We start from the raw sequence: 18,336 nt of genomic DNA on the forward strand, positions 1-18,336 counted from the left end.
AGCCACACCAGTCAGAGTTGAACATATGAATTTTTAAAGACACAAACATTCAGACCATAGCAAATGAACCTCCATTACCCATTACCCGGCTTCAGTAGTTAGGGTTATCATTTGATCTTTCTCTCCTCCCACTCCCCTCCTCCTGTATTATTTTGAAGCAAATCACAGACTTTATATCAGTCAATCTGTAATTATTCCATTGTGCATCTCTCAAAGATAAGGACTTTAAAAACATCACAGCCATACCTTTATTACACCTTAAAGAATGACTTGGTTTTGGTAAGTATTACAATTACACTGCAAAATACCTGTGCTAAATATTTCCAAAAAACCAGTTATGTGTAGGTTCCAGATACTTACTAACACTTAGAAATAAAACAGTAGCACTAATTTTTGTTTTGTTCTGTTTACTATTTAGACTGTCAACATGACGGCCGAAGAAACCGTGAATGTAAAAGAGGTGGAGATCATTAAGCTAATTTTAGACTTCTTGAATTCAAAGAAGCTTCACATCAGTATGTTGGCTCTCGAGAAGGAAAGCGGAGTCATAAATGGCCTCTTTTCAGATGATATGCTTTTCCTCAGGTATGAATTCATCGGTGCTGTGAGGTTTGTAGCTCCTTTCAAGAAATGCGAAGTATCAGTAAGGTAATAATGCATAGTTCAAGCAGATCATTATAGTCATGAAAAGGCTATGTAAGTATAATTTTTAAAAATTGCCTATATTGGAACATTTACAAAACAATGTTTTCTGTAGAAGGTTGTCAGTGGTAAGATCTAGAGTCCCATTAAAAAAAAAAACAAGAGGTAAAAAGGAAAAAAACAGGAGGTAGAGCGACACTGTGGATGTGGCATTGTCATGAAAACATCTGGTGAAGGAGGCAGAGACTCCGGAAGGATAATGCATTTCTGAAATCACACCCCCCCCGTCCAGCTGTGCTACTGATGATTTTCTATGCGCATTAAAAAATAACAGCGATTATATTGCATTTATAGTGTAGTGTCCTGCTTTATCTATTAACACCGTAAGGATTTTCTATGTGATTACCAACTTGACACTTTAAAACTTTTCAATTTTCTTAATTTACTAATGGTTCCTCTATCTTTAGACAAATTGTTTTCAATTTTTCTTAAATAAATGCTCTACAGAGCATCTTTTTTCTGTATCTTGGATGAGAACAAGATTCTTGGAGGTTGGAATTTCAGAGCAAAAGGGAATTAATGTTTGCCAAAGTGGAAAGCTAAATATATCCAAACTTGGACAGAAAAAGAAAAACTCAAATTTCTGGAGAGAACTGTGTTTTCTGCTTGTGAGATAAAAATACCAAGTGTCCCTGACAAAGAGCACAGGATCCTGGACATGTGGCGCTGTGATGTGGAAAGCCTTAAGAAATGAAGTGTCCCTAATTCATGAAAAAGGAGCTTAAAAAAAAAAAGCTTTATGATAGCAGGGGAGTTTGTTGGGACTCGGGAGCACTGCGCCCGTATTTAGCGGAAGGAACCGCAGGGAGCTCCTGGGAGCTGAGGCGGCGGGAAGGCCAGGCACCAGAGCCGGGGCAGTATCCTGGTGTTACCCTGCCTTCCAAACGCTGCTGCTCCTGAAACTGAGCCGGGACTTCCAAATATCCCCTCTGGGAACCTGCTGGTTTGTGAGGAATTTTTGCTGGTCTGGGGGGAAATGTATGGAATTGTAAAATAGTAAGTTTCCCATGTAACTAAATGTATTCATCTTAAAGGGCTGGCCTTTGAAATTGCCTCCTTCCTACCTTTATAAATATTTAATGTCCCTTTATAAAATGATTATGATACAGTGGTTGCTTTTTATTGGTATTCCTTCCTTACAGAATCAAAAGTCGGCAGTCCTGTGTAGATTCTCCTGCTCATCCCTTCCTTTTAAAAATTTACTGTTCTAAAAGTCCAAAAGGAGGGAAATTGCTATTATAAAGGAAGAGCTGCAACAGGAATGCCTTCTAACCTGGGAGTTCCCGTGGAACCTAGAGTAGGATGAAATCCGATCTTACTCCTTCCCGTGTTCCTTCTCAGACTGTAAGCTGTGCTGCGAAATGCCGCAGAGACAGAGGACTCCCAGTTCAGAGGAGGGTTTCTCAACCTCTGTGCTATCAATGTTTCGTGCAGGATAATTCTTTGTTGGGCGTGTGCTTGGGGAGGGGGCATCCTGTGCGTTGTGGGGCGTTCTGCAGCATCTCTGACCTGCGCCCAGCGGATGTCAGGAGCACTCCAGCTGTGACAGCCAGAAATGTCTCCAGACACTGCCGAGTTGCCCCCAGTAGAGAAAGCACTGGGGCAGGAACACACCCATGCACTGGCCCCTGAGTGACAGAGAATAGCTTTCAAACTGTAAGATGAGTAGGGCAATAAAGGAATTTTTAGATTTAGCCCCTTTTCTTTTACATATGTGAAAATACACATATATATTAGAATGAGGAGTGCTTGAAGATTCACTAATTCTTCTCGTATGGCATACGTTGTTACAAATAAATTGTGGAAAAATTGTTTTATTTTAGTGGTTGAGGAACCAAGTAAAAAGTCCATCTCATTACAGACTTCAGGCTGAAGCTATAATACTATCTTGTCATCTATTCTGCTTTTAATTAGTGTGACCCAAATGTGATAAATACATGGACTTTTCTTTGTATAGGCAGCTAATCCTTGATGGTCAGTGGGATGAAGTTCTTCAGTTCATTCAGCCTCTAGAATGTATGGAAAAATTTGACAAGAAAAGGTAAGATTTCACCTGAAGTTTTTAATATCTTATCGCTGGAAGAAGTTTAGCAAAAGAAAACAATAAGCAATTAAAAAAAAAAAGACTGTTCATTTTCCCTTCGCTTTAGGGTGCTTCCGCAGGCCATGTTGCATGCCCTTCAATTAGTTGAATCTGATACACAAACCCACTCAGTCAACAGTGTCTATGTCCAGAAAGTCACAAGGGCCATGGCTGAAGCAGTTGTTTCTTCGTAATAGTGGGAAGATTTTAAAGATGTCATTTCACTGTCTCCTGGCCTCCATTACTTCCGACAAACAGTTAGCTGAGTTTGTATCTTTATTCTTTTGTATGTAATGTTTCTTTTTTTTTATTCTGGCTGCCTTCAAGATTTTTTATTTATATTTTTAAAAGATTTTATTTATTTATTTTTAGAGAGAGGGGAAGGGAGGGAGAAAGAGAGGGAGAGAAACATCAATGTGTGGTTGCCCCTCACGCACCCCCTACTGAGGACCTGGCCCACAATCCAGGCATGTGCCCTGACTGGGAATCGAACTGATGACCCTTTGGTTCGCAGGCCGGTGCTCAGTCCATTGAGCCACACCAGCCAGGTGTCTTCAAGATTTTTTTAAAAATTGAGATATAATTGACAGTTTCAGAAGTTGTACATAGTGATTCAGTATTTGCAAAATAATCCCCATAATTAGTCTAACATCCATCCCCGTACATAGTTACAAATTCTTTTTCTTGTTACGAGGACTTTCAAGATTTACTCTTTTAGCAACTTTAAAATAGGCAATACAGTATTAACTGTAGTCACCATGCTGTACGTTGCGTCCCCAAGACTGACTTATTTTCTAACTGGAAGTTTGTGCCTATCAGCCCCCTTCCCCCATTTCATCCAATCCCCACCTTTGGCAACAACAAGATTTTTTTCTTTTTCATTGGTTTTCAGCAGTTTCAGAAACAGCCAAGGATTTGGGCAGACTATACAATAGATTTTGGTGTATCTGTCATTGTGGCTTCCTCCTTTTTGGGATTCCCTCCCCCTTCCCCTGCTTTCTAGCTGCTCTGGCAGCGCCAAACACTCTGCTGACTTCTCGAGCTGGCGCACTGCAGCCCTGTGCTTGAGTCGGAGCTGACACTCTGTGGACCGGGGAGCGCCCTCAACTAGAAGGCCTTCTACCCTCGAATACCAGCCCTGAAAGTTCCCTTTTTCCAGGGACAAACTTCCCTCCAGTTGTGCCAGCTTTTTGTTGTTCCTCAGGGCCTTCTAACAGTTTTTGGGGTGGGGTTTGTTTTTTTTTTTTTTGTATTTTGTCCAGGTTTTGTCATTTACCTGTATAGAAAGGTTAGCCAGATACAAGTGACTCAGCCATTAGCAGAAGTGGAACCTCTCTTTGTGAGATCTCCATTCACACCATGCTGTTGAAACCCGTTTGCTTCGGTACCCTCTTCCTTTATCTGGAGTCCTGTTCCTTTCATGACCTCCTGCCTTTACACGGCCCACCCCTGGTCATCTTCCAAGAGTCAGTTTTGTGGAGACTTCCCTTTCACTTCCCACCCTTTCTGGCAGTATTGGCCTCACGTGCCTTTGGACCTTGGTGCGCACTGTGCGTATTGCACGTGGTTGATTAGTTGGCCCTCTTTTGGAAAGCATGGATTTTGTGTTTACCGGACACGCATTTGTGCCACAACGATGGTTGAAAGAATGAACGTTTGTTATTATTTGCTTTCAGTTCTTAGAAATACTTTTTCATTAGAGTGCTTAAGGCACCCAACATTTTTTGGGTCCTTAGACAAGTCAAAGACTCTCTGCTTTCCTTTTTCCTTCCTAAAAATTTCTGCTGAAAAGTGTTAAGTCTTTAGTTATTTCATGACCTTTTTAGAAATGTTGTTCATTTCTCTTTACCCTTTCAGCTTATTTGCATTAGAATGTTCTCATGTTTGAAAAGAAAAACAGTCATATCTTGAGAACACAAAAGCATTGTGAGTATAGAGGATTTTGATTTTATATTAGGTTACATTTGACATCTTCCATAACAACTTGATTTTTGTTTAGAATTAATTTTGGAAGTACAAATCCTTTCTTTGAGTATTAAATTGTGATTATTTGCTACTGAAATAGTTTTTACTATGGTTTCAATGTGATAAGCTTTAGAAACTATTTTAAGAATTCCTGAAGGCAATGGTACTTGTAGTAACTTGCAGGTACATTTGATTTCTCTTTTCAGACACACTCGGCCTGCTTTGCTTCAGGGACTTGGGCTTCATTTTCAGTCTGGGACATGGCTATAATTCAGCTTTTTAATTATTTTAATTGCTTTCTCTATTTTTCCCAGGTTTCGTTACATTATCCTGAAGCAGAAGTTTTTAGAAGCTTTATGTGTTAACAACGCAATGTCAGCAGAAGACGAGCCCCAGCATGTAAGATTTTTATTCCTGAAGGTTTGCGCCCTAGTCTTGTTTCAGCCATAAGTATTTTATTCACCAAAATAAAAGATTAGTATCGTGAGTTTCTGAAGTTTTCGTGAGTGGGGCGGGGGTCAGATCTGCTCTTTTACAGTTGTAGTACTTTCCGCCCGTAGCAAGTCCAGATTCGTCCCACGATTGAGGCAGAGATGGTAAACGGATGGCCGGCTAGTTGGAGAGCTGCGCTCCCCTCCTGGTTAAGGCGGCTCAGGTAGCAATGGATGTGTGACCTGATGACTAGAGTGTTGCTTATTTTCGTGCCCCAGAAGTAGATTGTGTGTGTTCTTTGTTTCTTTTCAGTATTTCTGTCTTTTCAGTATTTCCTCTTCTTTCTGTCTTTTCAGTATTTCCTTTGATCTGGAAGTGCTTTTTTGATAAAATGATTGTCTTTATGACACTATAAATTCAATGATATTAAATTCTTTCTGACTAGAGAATTACTTTTCAAGTCTTAATATTAGTACGGTTACATCTAAAACCAATGAAACTTTATCAGGTGTCAGTAAGTGTCATTGCAGTAAACCATAAAGAAAGTACAGTGCTGACTTTCGTATATAATAGAGAAATGTTTGCCATATAATGATGTTTAAAAGTGGAAAGAACACTGGAATGTAAGTCAAAAGACCTAGTTTTTGTTCTTTCTTTGCCACTCACAAACTGAATTACTTTAGTTAAATCTGCATTCTAACTTTTCCCATATGTGAGGATGTAGAAGCTGGAATATGTAGGCTGTAAGTGTCCTTACATCATTAAAAATGTATGGAAAAAAATTAAAAATAAAGGCATATTAGACATTATGATAATAGTTACTCTACAAATTATTGTAATTTGTCTCTCAGCTGAGCCTCCCCTTGTTCTCTGTACTGTTCTTGTAGCAAATGGGGCTGCAAGACGGTTCTTCTCTCGATTTGCTTTCCTTTCCCGCACGAACGTCCCTGACGTGGGTTTTGAGAATGGCTCTCCTGCCTTTTGGATGAAACCGGAGTGAGAGCAAGCTATAGAGACAGTGGACTGTTGGCATGCTTCAGGTCTCGTTTTCAGGACACTCAGCTACTACCCTTAAAAAGTACACAGTTTGAAAAATAATAGTCGAGCCTGAGTTACAGCACTGTTTGTATAGATGAAAGCTTAGTATGCTAATTGACAAAATTATTTAATCTTTTCATTTTAGTAGTGAAAAGCATTTTGGTTTCTGACTTGAAAGTTGTTAAATATTCTAAAAATTATGAGTATTCCGTGACACCGGAGGTTATCCTTTTGCAGTTAAATAGCTGATGAAAGTATGCAAAGTATCGTTGTATTTGAATGGAACACTCTCGTTGTTCCTGTCTCACAGCATCTTTCTTTGCAGTGATAACTGGCATTTTCCTTGCAGCTGGAGTTCACCATGCAAGAGGCTGTGCAGTGTCTACACGCCCTGGAAGAGTACTGCCCTTCTAAGGACGACTACAGCAAGCTCTGTTTGCTCCTGACGCTGCCCCGTCTGACCAACCACGCCGAGTTTAAGGACTGGAACCCCAGCACTGCGCGGGTGCACTGTTTCGAAGAGGCGTGCGTCATGGTCGCAGAATTCATCCCTGCCGATAGGAAGCTGAGTGAGGCTGGTTTTAAAGCCAGCAACAATCGATTGTTTCAGCTCGTAATGAAGGGCCTCCTCTATGAATGCTGCGTGGAGTTTTGTCAAAGCAAAGCCACCGGAGAAGAAATTACAGAAAGTGAAGTACTTCTTGGCATCGACCTCTTGTGTGGTAATGGTTGTGACGATCTGGATCTGAGTTTACTGTCATGGCTTCAGAATCTCCCGTCTTCGGTCTTCTCTTGTGCTTTTGAACAGAAAATGCTTAATATTCATGTGGACAAGCTCCTGAAACCCACGAAAGCTGCGTACGCTGATCTTTTGACTCCTCTTATCAGCAAACTTTCTCCCTATCCGTCATCTCCAATGAGAAGGCCTCAGTCCGCTGATGCCTACATGACCCGCTCGCTGAACCCTGCCTTAGACGGCCTCACCTGTGGGCTGACCAGTCACGACAAGAGAATCTCCGACCTTGGGAACAAAACTTCCCCAATGTCACACTCCTTTGCCAACTTCCACTACCCAGGGGTACAGAACCTCAGTAGAAGTCTCATGCTCGAGAATACGGAGTGTCACAGTATTTATGAAGAATCCCCGGAACGGTAAGCTTTTGCTCATAAAAAAGTTAAGAAATCTCCGTAAGTGTGAGGTAATTTAATTGTTGGTGTGTGTCGGGGGGCAGTGTGTTTTCTTAGTGTTCAAGTCCCTTTAGTTGAAAGCTAGTCCTTAAAACTTTACAAAAGGTTTTTAAATTTTGATCATTACAATTATCAGGGAAAATCTTTTTATTTTTGTCCTGTGTTATTTTTTCTTTTGCTGGTTATAAAAGCAGTATGTGTGCCCTGAGGAAATTCTGGAACCTACAGAGGAGTATAAATTTGAGAATTAAAATTCTACACAATCTCACACTTAGACAAGCAGTCTTTTGAATAAACTTTTTGAAATTGGGAGCATACCATATATATGTTCATATAATCTGCTTTTTTTTTTCACTTGAAAGATCATAGATATTTTTATATTTTCTTTATTAAAAATTTTTAATAATGGATTTTTTTTAGAGACAGGGGAAGGGAGAAAGACAGAAACACTGATTTGTTGTTCCATTTATTTATGCATTTATTTTTTACTTTTTTTAATTGAGCTTGCTTGTTTATTTTTAAAGATTTTTTTTACTTATTTTCAGAGAGAGAAGGAAGGGAGAAAGGGAGAGAAACATCAATGTGCGAGATATATGTCAATCGGTTGCCTCTTGCATACCCCCAACTGGGGACCTGGCCTGCAGCCCAGGCATGTGCCCTGACTGGGAATCAAACCAGCAACCTTTCAGTTCAGAGGCCAGCACTCGGTCCACTGAGCCACACCAGCCAGAGCTTTTCATTACTTCTTATGTGTGTGCCTTGACCTGGGATTGAACCTCAGCCTTGGAGTATGCAGATGATGATCTAACCAGCTGAGCTACCTGGCCAGGGCTAGACCTGTGTTTTGGTATGTCTTACATACTTCTGTCCAGAGAGTCCACTATGGGGCTACGTCATAATCAAGTTTCATAAAGGCAAAGATCATTTTACTTTTGTACTTTTTTTCTGTGATGCTTTGTACTTTTAGGTAATTTGTGTAAATGTCTGTGATATTCATCATCTTTGGATGATATTATTATAAATTTTGAACAGAATGTAACTACGAAAATTAGAAATTACTAGTATTTTAAAAGAATATTAGGAACACCCTGACATAAGGTGTCAAGCTTACTAATTAGTACACATTAAAAATATTGGAAAGATGTATGTTTAGCTTTTATGCTAACTGCAAATAAACCAAACAAAACCTTTTAATGAAAACTCACCCTGGCTGATGTGGCTTAGTGGATGCAGTGCCTGCATATGAACCAAAGAGTCACCAGTTCAATTCCCAGTCAGGGCATACACCTGGGTTCAGGCCAGGTGCCCAGTAGGTGGCACACGAGAGGCAGCCACACATTGATGTTTCTTTCCCTCTCTATCTCTCCCCCTTTCCCCTCTCTAAAAATAAATAAAGTTTTTAATAAAAAATATCAACAGTTATTAAAATTTTGTTGGAACATATTGGAGGAAAAAATTAATGTTTGGATAAAGAATCCAAATATTTGGATAAAAAAAATCACAGACTGAGATCTCATAAAGAGAACTTAGGCATTAGGTCATCCAGCCTACTACCATAAATTCATAGCTAAGGCACTGAGAGTGTGAGTGATTTGCCCGAGGCCACACACCTCACTTCAGATGGGAGTCCTCCTTGCTTAATGATCCAGTGCACACTCATTATAATTTAAAAGCCTTTTAAGTAGTATACTTAAGAAAAGAAGGGTACATTTAAAAACCCATTTGTGTGCATTTGATAAACACTTAGCCAGCGGCTGGAAGCTCTTCCCCGACCTCTCTACCTCATCCTCTGGATGCGAGTGTGTGTGCACGTTTAGGTCCGTGCAAGTGCAAGGCTCCCAGCTGACGCTGTCCTTGTGAAAATGCCTAGCTCTGCTTTCCTGAACCCTAAACCTGTATGTTGGTATGTCTGACATATCAAATGTTAAATGCTATTTTAAATGACAAATTTTCCAGCTAAAATATATTTTCCTTCATCCTATGTCTCTCTTTTTGTTCTCTTGCACCTTCCTGGAAGAAGCGATACGCCTGTGGAGGCCCCGCAGCCTGTCCACAGTGAGATCCTGGGCCCGAGTTCAGTGTCCGAGAAAGAGCCTGCGAACGGAACGCAGAATCCAGGGGCAGCCAAGCAAGAAAAAAATGAGGTGATATTTTCTACGCCCAGTGTCTTAAAAGAGTTATTCCCTTTGTAAGAAGTGATAGTATTTGCTTGGATAGAGTTAACAAAAAGGTTTTCTGATATTTGGGAGTGGGAGACAGAATATCTAGATTTTCTTACTAATTAGCTTATTTTCTCCCCTCTTAAGAAAATATGTTATTTCTAGTTGTCATTTTGTATTTTGGATCATTGTAATAGGTAAATTTATTAACAGTCTAAAATATCACAGTTGGCACTAATCTTATATATTTTAGGACTCAAGTGATTAAACTCACATTAAACATAGATAGCTTGTCTTTTTAAGATATATGTTTTATATTTTATTACTTAGATTTAATGAACAAAAATTATAACGTCTGTAATATAGAATAATACTTAAATGAATTGAAAAAAAAGAATAATACTTTTATTTAAGCTTTAGAGTCCCAAACTACTTTTCTATGGTGTTTTGGAAAGGAAATTATGAAACAGTGTATAAATTTTATCTTTTATGCTACTTAGAAAGGGCAAATAGTAGGTCGTTCTAATAAACTGAATAAATTTTTTTGTTTTCAACTAAATATTAAGAGTGAAGTAGAAAAAATGCTATTAAAAATACGAATGCATATTTGTACCAAACAACAGAACCCCAAAATAAGTGAATCAAACACTGACAGAGTTGAAGGGAGAAACGGACCGTGATGCAGTATTAGCTGGAGACCTCAATGCCCCACTTACAGTAGCAGGTAGGACACCTAAACCAAAGGTCAGTGAGACCACAGAGGACTTGAACCCAGCACAGACCATCTAGACCTAACAGACATCTGCAGAACACGCCAGCAGCGGCAGAACACACAGTGCTCTCAAGTGCACGTGCAGTGTTCTTCAGGATGAACCGTATGTTAGGACACAAAACAGAGCTCAGTAAATCAAACGATTTTTAAAGACTTAAATCATGCAATGTATCTTCTCTGACCACAGTGGAATGAAGCCGGAAAGGCTAAATGGTAATGGGGAAAACATACAACAAAGATTACATTTTTTAAAAAGTAAAGAAAATGAAAAGAACGTAGCAAAACATACATTTCAAACTTATGGGATGCAGCCAAAAGCAGTGTTCAGGGGAGAAAGATGTAGCTGCAAATGCCTCCATTGAAAAAGAAGAATGATCCCTGGCTGGTGAGGCTCAGTGGATACAGTTCAGGCCTGGGAACTGAAAGGTTGCAGGTTTGATTCTCAGTCAGGCACATGAGTGGCTTGCGGGCCAGGTCTCCAGTTGGTGGGGTGTGGCAGGCCACCAACTGATGTATCTCTTGCACTTTGATGTTTGTTTCCTTCTTTCTCCCTCCCTTCCCCTCTCTCTAAAAATAAATAAATAAATATAATTTTTAGGAAAAAAGAAAAAGAAGAACAATCTGAAATCAGTAATCTAACTTTATGCCTTGCAGAACTCTAAAAAGAAGAGCAAACTAAGCTGAAAACTAGCAGAAGGAAGGAAGTAATAAAAATTAGAAGAGTGGTCCTGGCTGGTGTGGCTCAGTGGATTGAGTGCAGGCCTGCAAACCAAAGGGTCGCTGGTTCTATGCCCAGTCAGGGCACATGCCTGGGTTGCAGGCCAGGTTCCCAGTAGTGGGGGACTCCAAAGGCAACCACACATTGATGTTTCTCTCCCTCTCTTTTTCCCTCCCTCCCTCCCCTCTCTCTAAAAATAAATAAATAAAATCTTAAAAAAAAGTAAAACAAACATTAGAAGAGTGATAAATAAAATAGATACCAGGAAAACAATAGAGAGAATCAATACAACCAAAAGTTAATTCTTGGAAAAGATCAACAAAATTGACAAGCCTTTAGCTAGACTTACAAAGAAAAAAAGAGAAAAATCACAAATATGTAAAATCAGAAATGAAACCAGGACATTGCTATCAACCTTAAAACAATGAAAAGAATTATTAGAGACTACTATGACCAACTGTAAGCCAAAAAATTAGATAATATAGATGAAATGAAAAAATTTCTAGAAACACACAAATTACCTGAACTGACTCAAGTAGAAAATCTCAACAGATGTATATCAAGTAAAAAGATTGAATCAATAATCAAATATCTCCCAATAAAGAAAAGTCCAATCAGATAGTTTTACTGGTGAATTCTACCAAATGCTTAAAGCAGGGTCAACACTAATCCTTCTAAAAAAATTTTGTAATGTGTTCTTAGATATGATACCAGAAGCATGAGCAACAAACATAAAAATTGGTAAATTGTTCTTTATCAAAATTAAAACTTTTGTACATCAAAGGACATTTCAAGAAAATGAAAAGATAGCCTACAGAATGAGAAAAATATTTGCAAATCATGTATCTGATAAGGGTTTAATATCCAGAATAGGCGGGGAATTACAGGCAGACATAGTTTTATTCTGCTTCACAGGTACTGCATTTTTTTTACAAACGGAAAGTTTGTGGCAATTCCTCATCAATGAATCTATTGGCACCAAAAGGGTTATGACTTGCTGAAGGGCCCCGATGACAGCATCTTTTTAGCAATAAAATATTTTGAATTTAAGGTGTGTACATTTTTTAGACATGTTATTACACATTTAATAACTACAGTGCGGTGTAAACGAACTTTTGTGTGCACTGGGAGAGCAAAATTGTGCCTGCTTTGTTGCGATTTTTCTGCTTTATGGACGTGGTCTGGAACCGAACCTGTGATGTCTCTGAGGTACGCCTGTCCTACAAGCCCACAACAAAAAGACAATCTGATTTTAAAAAAGGACTTGAACAGACATTTCTCCAGACAATAGATACCGATGGCCAACAATCGCATGAGAAAATGCCAAATATCAATAGTCATTAGGAAGATGCACATCAAAACCACAGTGAATACAAGTCCCCAGCTACTGGGGTGGGTACAGTCAAAGCAGCGAAAAACAACAAGCGTTGGTGAGGAGGTGGAGAAATGTTCACGCTCATACATTGCTGGCTGGAGCTTGGTGGTACCTCGAAAAGCTAAACACAGAGTTACCATGTAAGCCAGTGATTCCACTCCTAGCGCACCCCAAGTCAGTGAGGGCCAGGACTCAACAGATACCTGTCCACCCAGGTTCATAACAGCACTATTCACAGTTGCCAAAAGGTAGAATTCACAAATATCCACCCGCAGGTTAATGGGTAAACGAAAGTGCTGTATCCATATGATGAAATGCTGTTCAGCCATAACAAGGAATGAGGTTCTGACATGTACAGCATGGGCGTACCTTGAAAACATCATGTTAAGTGAAATAAGCCCATCATAAAAGGACGAGTATTGTGTGATTCCATTCCATGAAATATCTAGACTAGGCAGATTTGTGGAGACAGGAAGTGGAGTGGAGACGGCCGGGGCTTGGAGGAGGGGGAATGGGGACTTACTACCTCATGGTTGGTGCTTCTGTTGGGGGCGATGAAAACGTAGATGGTGTGGACTGCACACCACGGCGAGTACCATGAATGCCACTGAATCGGACACTTCAACACGGTTAAGATGACAGATTTTATAAGGACATATAACTTTGTCTGAGTTATTGCTGTAAATTACAAAATAGGGGGGGATTGTTACTATTTCTGGGAAAAGGGAGAGAGTTTTAGCGTTAGGTAGCTGGACAAGGCCCCTGGTTAAGCTAGCTGTCTGTCATTGTCGGCCAGTTTTAGAGGTGACCGTTCGGTCACATGACCCACGTACTGTGGCCAGACTCCAGCTCCGCAGAGGACTTGTTCATTGCCCGTGCCAGCGTTCACTACGTATTCAGGTCCTGTGACTTGAGTGCCTTGCGCTTCTTCCAGAGGGCTGAAGTAGGAATGTTGGGGCCGCTCCGTTTAACACCCATTTATTTGTTTGAAACCGGAGTTAAAGTATTGTTTTTGAGGGAAATTTTTATAAGTTGCTCTCTAGAGTAACGCATGAAACCATTCACATGCTTAAATTAAGTGCGTTGGACAAGGTTAATATTGTGCTTATTAAATATTAATGGCAGCTTGTCAGTATTTTTTCCAGTAATGTAGATAGATTCTCATTAGTATTTATCTACGTCCATATTCTCTAGCCATGTCCCTCTTGTGACCACTGTAATTTGTATTTTTATTCTGGGTTATTCAAGGATCTGAGATGGCCATTCATTTTGGTCAGCCTCTTGCTGTGGAATAAAGGAAAGTAACTGACCTGCTTGACTACTAAGATGCGTGGATGCTATGTTGTGATTCAAAGAGCAATGTATTAAGTATTTTCTACTTGTTAAGTATAGCTCTTTGTGTATTTTATCCAGCACTTACTGAATAGGGAGATAGTCCATCATAGTCTGCTCAAATATATTTTTCTAATATTTTTAAGCTTCGCGATTCAACGGAACAGTTTCAAGAATATTATAGACAAAGATTACGCTATCAGCAGCACTTGGAACAGAAGGAGCAGCAGCGGCAGATATACCAGCAGATGCTGCTCGAAGGAGGCGTGAGTCAGGAGGACGGTCCTGACCAGCCGCAGAATCTCACTGAACAGTTCCTTCACAGGTTGGTATTGCAGTCATTTTTTTTAAATATAAGGACTTTTTTTAGAATTATTTATTTACTTTTAGAGTGGGGGGAAGGGAGGAGGAAAGGGAAAGAAACATCCAAGTGTGGTTGTCTCTGGAGCACCCCAACTGGGGACCCAGCCCATCACCCAGGCATGTGCCCTGACTGGGAATCGAACTGGCGACCCTTTGGCTTGCAGGCTGGCACTCAGTTCACTGACTCACACCAGCCAGGGATGAAGACGGTAACTTTTTAGTATGAAACTTGCCAGAGATTATATATTATACGTGCATGCACTTATTATCTTATGAAACTTTTAATCTTCTATATGTTAGGAATGTGATTAAATTTGTATTTTAAAATACTTGTGTTTTTTAAATTTTATAGGTCCATTCAAAAGCTTGGTGAATTAAATATTGGAATGGATAGCCTCGGTAGCGAGGTATCCGCACTCAACCAGCAATGTAACGGGAGCAAAGGCAATGAATCTAATAATTCTTCCCTCACTGGTTTTGCTACACCGCCCCAGGATTCTAGTCAGAGACTGACACATGATGCTTCAAATGTCTACACGAGCACTCCACGTAATCCGGGGTCGACCAATCACATACCTTTTCCTGAGGAGTCTCCCCCTTGTGGAAACCAAGTGTAAGTGCTTTACCTTATAAGACCTGGAAATGTTCACTTCCTGCTAATGAATGGCAATACATACAGAAATCCAAACTTTTCTTTGCAGCCTTGCAAGTAAAAATTTTTGGAGCTCATTTACCTATCAATTTTTTTTTCTAATTTACCTTCAGTTTCTATATTCTCTTCTACTAACTTATCTCTTAATAGTCTTTATTCCCCTATTTTCCTTTTTGCTTTCTTATCACACCAAGACAATTCTATTTTTTTGTAAGCCATCTTACTCAGAGATGATACTGTTTTAGGCTTTATCTTCTCCTGGTTTTTCTCTCTCTCTCTCTCTCCCCCCCCCCGTCCCTCCCTTCCCTCCCCTCCCTCCCCTCCTTTCCCTTCCTTCCCCCGCCTTCTTCCCTCCCTCCCTCCCTCCCTCCTTTCTTTCCTTCCTTCCTTCTTTCCTTCCTTCCTTCCTTCCTTCCTTCCTTCCTTCCTTCCTTCCTTCCTTCCTTCCTTTCTTCCTCTCTGTCTTTCTTTCTTTGCTGTTGGTACCTTTCAACAAATCATCTCATTCACAGACTTCTAGGGCACAAGAAGTTGTTTTACATCACGGTGGAATAATTACCACAAGACAGTCTTGATGGCTTTGGTCAGGGAGAATTTTTTGTCTTACTATCACAGGTAAACAAGTGTTAATTTATTCAGCGGGGAAAGTTAAGGAGCATTTTCTTCATCTGTTCTTGACATTAAACACCTCTGAGAGAGGTTCATTTGAAAATGCATGGCTTCCTTTTGGCATCTGGATGCTTATAGGAATCAGCCATATATATTTAGTATCAAAAACTCTGGTTTCATACTTAAGAGCATACATTTATTTAGTATATGGTTCTTTATTACAGTTCCTATAACACTTGTATACTCCCAAAAGTAGAACTCTAATTTTAAAATTTAATTTTTATTTGTATCAGAGTAATATACATACATGGTTTAAAAAGACAAATAGCGCTTTTCAAGGCTTAATGTGAAAGAGGATCTCCTGTCTCACCCACCTTTGACCATGATTTCCACTTCCTGTAGGCTGTCATTTTCAATGCAGTTAGCTGTTACTTTTGCTGTATATCTCCACATTTCTAAGTAACATGCTTCTTTTTTTTTTTTAAGATTTTGTTTATTTTTAGAGAGAGAAAGGGAGGGAGAAAGAGAGAGACAGAGAAACATGAATGTGTGGTTGCCTCACATATGCCCTCTACTGGGGACCTGGCCCACAATCCGGCATGTGCCCTGACTGGGAATCAAACTGGTGACTCTTCGGCCTGCAGGCCGGCACTCAGTCCACTAAGCCACACCAGCTAGAGCATGCTTCTGTTCCAATTTTATTATCCACTGATTCCTTGCCAATCAGATTTAGCTCCTGTACTCCCTACTCACAACACACTCACTTTGTCTACTTCTTTCCAATATATGCCAATTTTTTGTTTAAATCGGTGTTCAGTGTTAAGTTTCATAAATGCTGTTTACACCTGGCTCCTGTAGTACAATGTAATATGATTACATTTCCTTTTCACGTTGCCTCATTTTGGGTGTGTGTGTGTGTGCACGCACAGGCTTGGTTTTCTTAGTGCCTCTCACACACGCTCTGCAGGTATTTCGACATAACTGTAAACTTATAAAACTCCTCTTATTACAGTAAAAAAATACAAGTACTTTCTGTTTTCCATTTTTTGCCCTTGGAGACCCCTGCCTGATTCATGCTCCTTGCTTCTGGGCCCTTGTGTTCAGGCCCAGAGAGTCCTGGGGCTTCCCCGCACTGTCCTCCCGGGGTTGCCTTTGCCCCTCCCTCTGCCGGGTCCCCTGTAGTTTCAGGGAGAGAGGTGCCTCAGAGGTGAGGTTTCTGTGATGTGCACGTCTGCATAGTTCACATTCGATTTGTTAGTTCAGGGTGGGAATGATTCCTCAGAGTTTCAAAGGCATCGCTCTGTTTCACCGCTTTTATTAAGTCTGATGCCATTTCGATCTGATCCTTTGTACGAAGCCTGCTGACTTTTCCACTCTGGATTTGTTTTTGTTTTTTTTCTACTACTGTATTTTTATTTTCTAAGCTCTTTCTTATTCTCTAATTTTCCTTAAATTTTTTTATAGATCTTTTTCTGGACTCATTATTTCCTCTTAGATCTCCAAGGATTTTAATTACGTCTTTGGGCATTTGTTTCCTGAATTGCCTCTTCTTGTAAATTCCCTTTCCTGTTTGTTTTCTTCTCTGGGCTTCATCTAGAGGCTTTCTTCCAGTATATAGGACTCCTTGGCTGTCTGTAAAGGGTGAGACGTTAAGTAAATGCTGACTGGAAGGGAGGTCTGCGTGTATGAATGGATCTGTCCACCTGCTGACCTCACAAAAAAGTGACTAAGTGGGAACATTGTTTTATATTTTATAGTGGGATCCTCAACTGTCAGTTTCTGGTAGTGCTTCCTCTTGGGCCAGATGATTTTCATAAACAGCAGTTCAAGTTCCTGCCTGGGGTAGGATTTAATCATGGCAACCAGGATTGTGGAACTGAGCAGGGGAAAGCTACTTGCCATTTCACTGTAAAATTTGTAGCCTTAGATGTAATCTGCTTCCTGGAATGGCTTCTCACTCCCTCCTTACAACCATGCTTGGTGTCACGGAGCCCAGAGCCACTTCATAAATGGCCCCCGAGAGTAACTTTGGGGACAGTGAGGGTCATTTGCAAAAAAAAAAATAAAAAAAATTTAGAGATTGAATGGATAAATTAATTAGTTTCTGTTTCGATGTTCCGAGTAAACTGTATTTGGTTTTCTGCTCACACAGCTCGTCGGAACACTTGGTCATCAAGCCACCGCCTGGAGATTCTTCCGGGAGCCTGTCCAGATCAAGAGGGGAGGAGGTAATGCTCTGGGGAAGGAGGCTTCCTTGTTTTTACTTGCAACATTGGCCAAGGAACTCTTAGCTCAAAGGATGGGCCATGTTTAGAAGTAATTGTTATTGTTCATGCTGGGATTTATCTCAGGGTGGTCGAGCTTTCACGGGGCTCCGGGACGAGGCGGCCTCGGAAAGCACGTTTCAGAGCATTCCCGTTGCTGGCCCGAAAGCGAGTGGCGGCTGCGCACTGCTCTCCGAGCCCTGCGGTTAGTCCGTCCCGATGGCGTGTGCGCTGCCGTGGGGCTGCACATCCGTGCACGTTTTTGCTCTGGGACCAGACCTCCATCCTAAGCAGTGCCCAGCCCCGCTCTGTCTTATTTTCCGTAGTTCTCAGTTTAACCCCGTGGACAAACTCATTGTTTCAGGTGCCAACGGGGCCACACAGGTAACAGACGAATGAAGCTGACTGTTTTTGTGTCAAGTACATAGGAATGTTTGTTTCTTGCACAAAGAATAATGCTCGCCTAGTGTTTCCAGTTCTTTTAGTTTTCAAGAAAAGCTAGAAATGTAGATTTTTATGTGAACTTTTTTTTTAAATGGCAACAAATTTAAAAAGTTTAAAGCATACTGGAGAAGAGTAAATAAGTTTATTTGTGGCTCTGCCACTTCCAGTGTAAAGCAGATCTTAGTAATTATTATTAATGTGCTGTAGGCCATTTCATCAGTCATTCACCGCCTCTCTTAT

The 18,336-nt window shown here is 40.4% G+C and overlaps 1 protein-coding gene across 2 annotated transcripts in view; it reads left to right on the forward strand.

The window, feature by feature from the left end:
• WDR47 (WD repeat domain 47) overlaps positions 1-18,336 on the forward strand; it is a 43,361-nt gene that overhangs the window by 12,154 nt on the left and 12,871 nt on the right. Inside the window, exons 2-9 of one of the 2 annotated variants that reach the window (XM_045817128.1) lie at positions 419-585; positions 2,660-2,743; positions 5,065-5,149; positions 6,570-7,372; positions 9,426-9,552; positions 13,911-14,089; positions 14,480-14,740; positions 17,541-17,616. In XM_045817128.1, the coding sequence (XP_045673084.1) occupies positions 428-585; positions 2,660-2,743; positions 5,065-5,149; positions 6,570-7,372; positions 9,426-9,552; positions 13,911-14,089; positions 14,480-14,740; positions 17,541-17,616 (1,773 nt within the window). In that variant the 5' untranslated portion in view covers positions 419-427. The remainder of the gene's footprint in view (positions 1-418; positions 586-2,659; positions 2,744-5,064; positions 5,150-6,569; positions 7,373-9,425; positions 9,553-13,910; positions 14,090-14,479; positions 14,741-17,540; positions 17,617-18,336) is intronic. The other variant, XM_045817129.1, reaches the window with a different exon arrangement.

The sequence above is a fragment of the Phyllostomus hastatus genome, unplaced genomic scaffold (genome assembly GCF_019186645.2).
Source record: "Phyllostomus hastatus isolate PE091 unplaced genomic scaffold, TTU_PhHast_1.1 phas_scaffold_216, whole genome shotgun sequence".
NCBI lineage: Eukaryota > Metazoa > Chordata > Mammalia > Chiroptera > Phyllostomidae > Phyllostomus > Phyllostomus hastatus.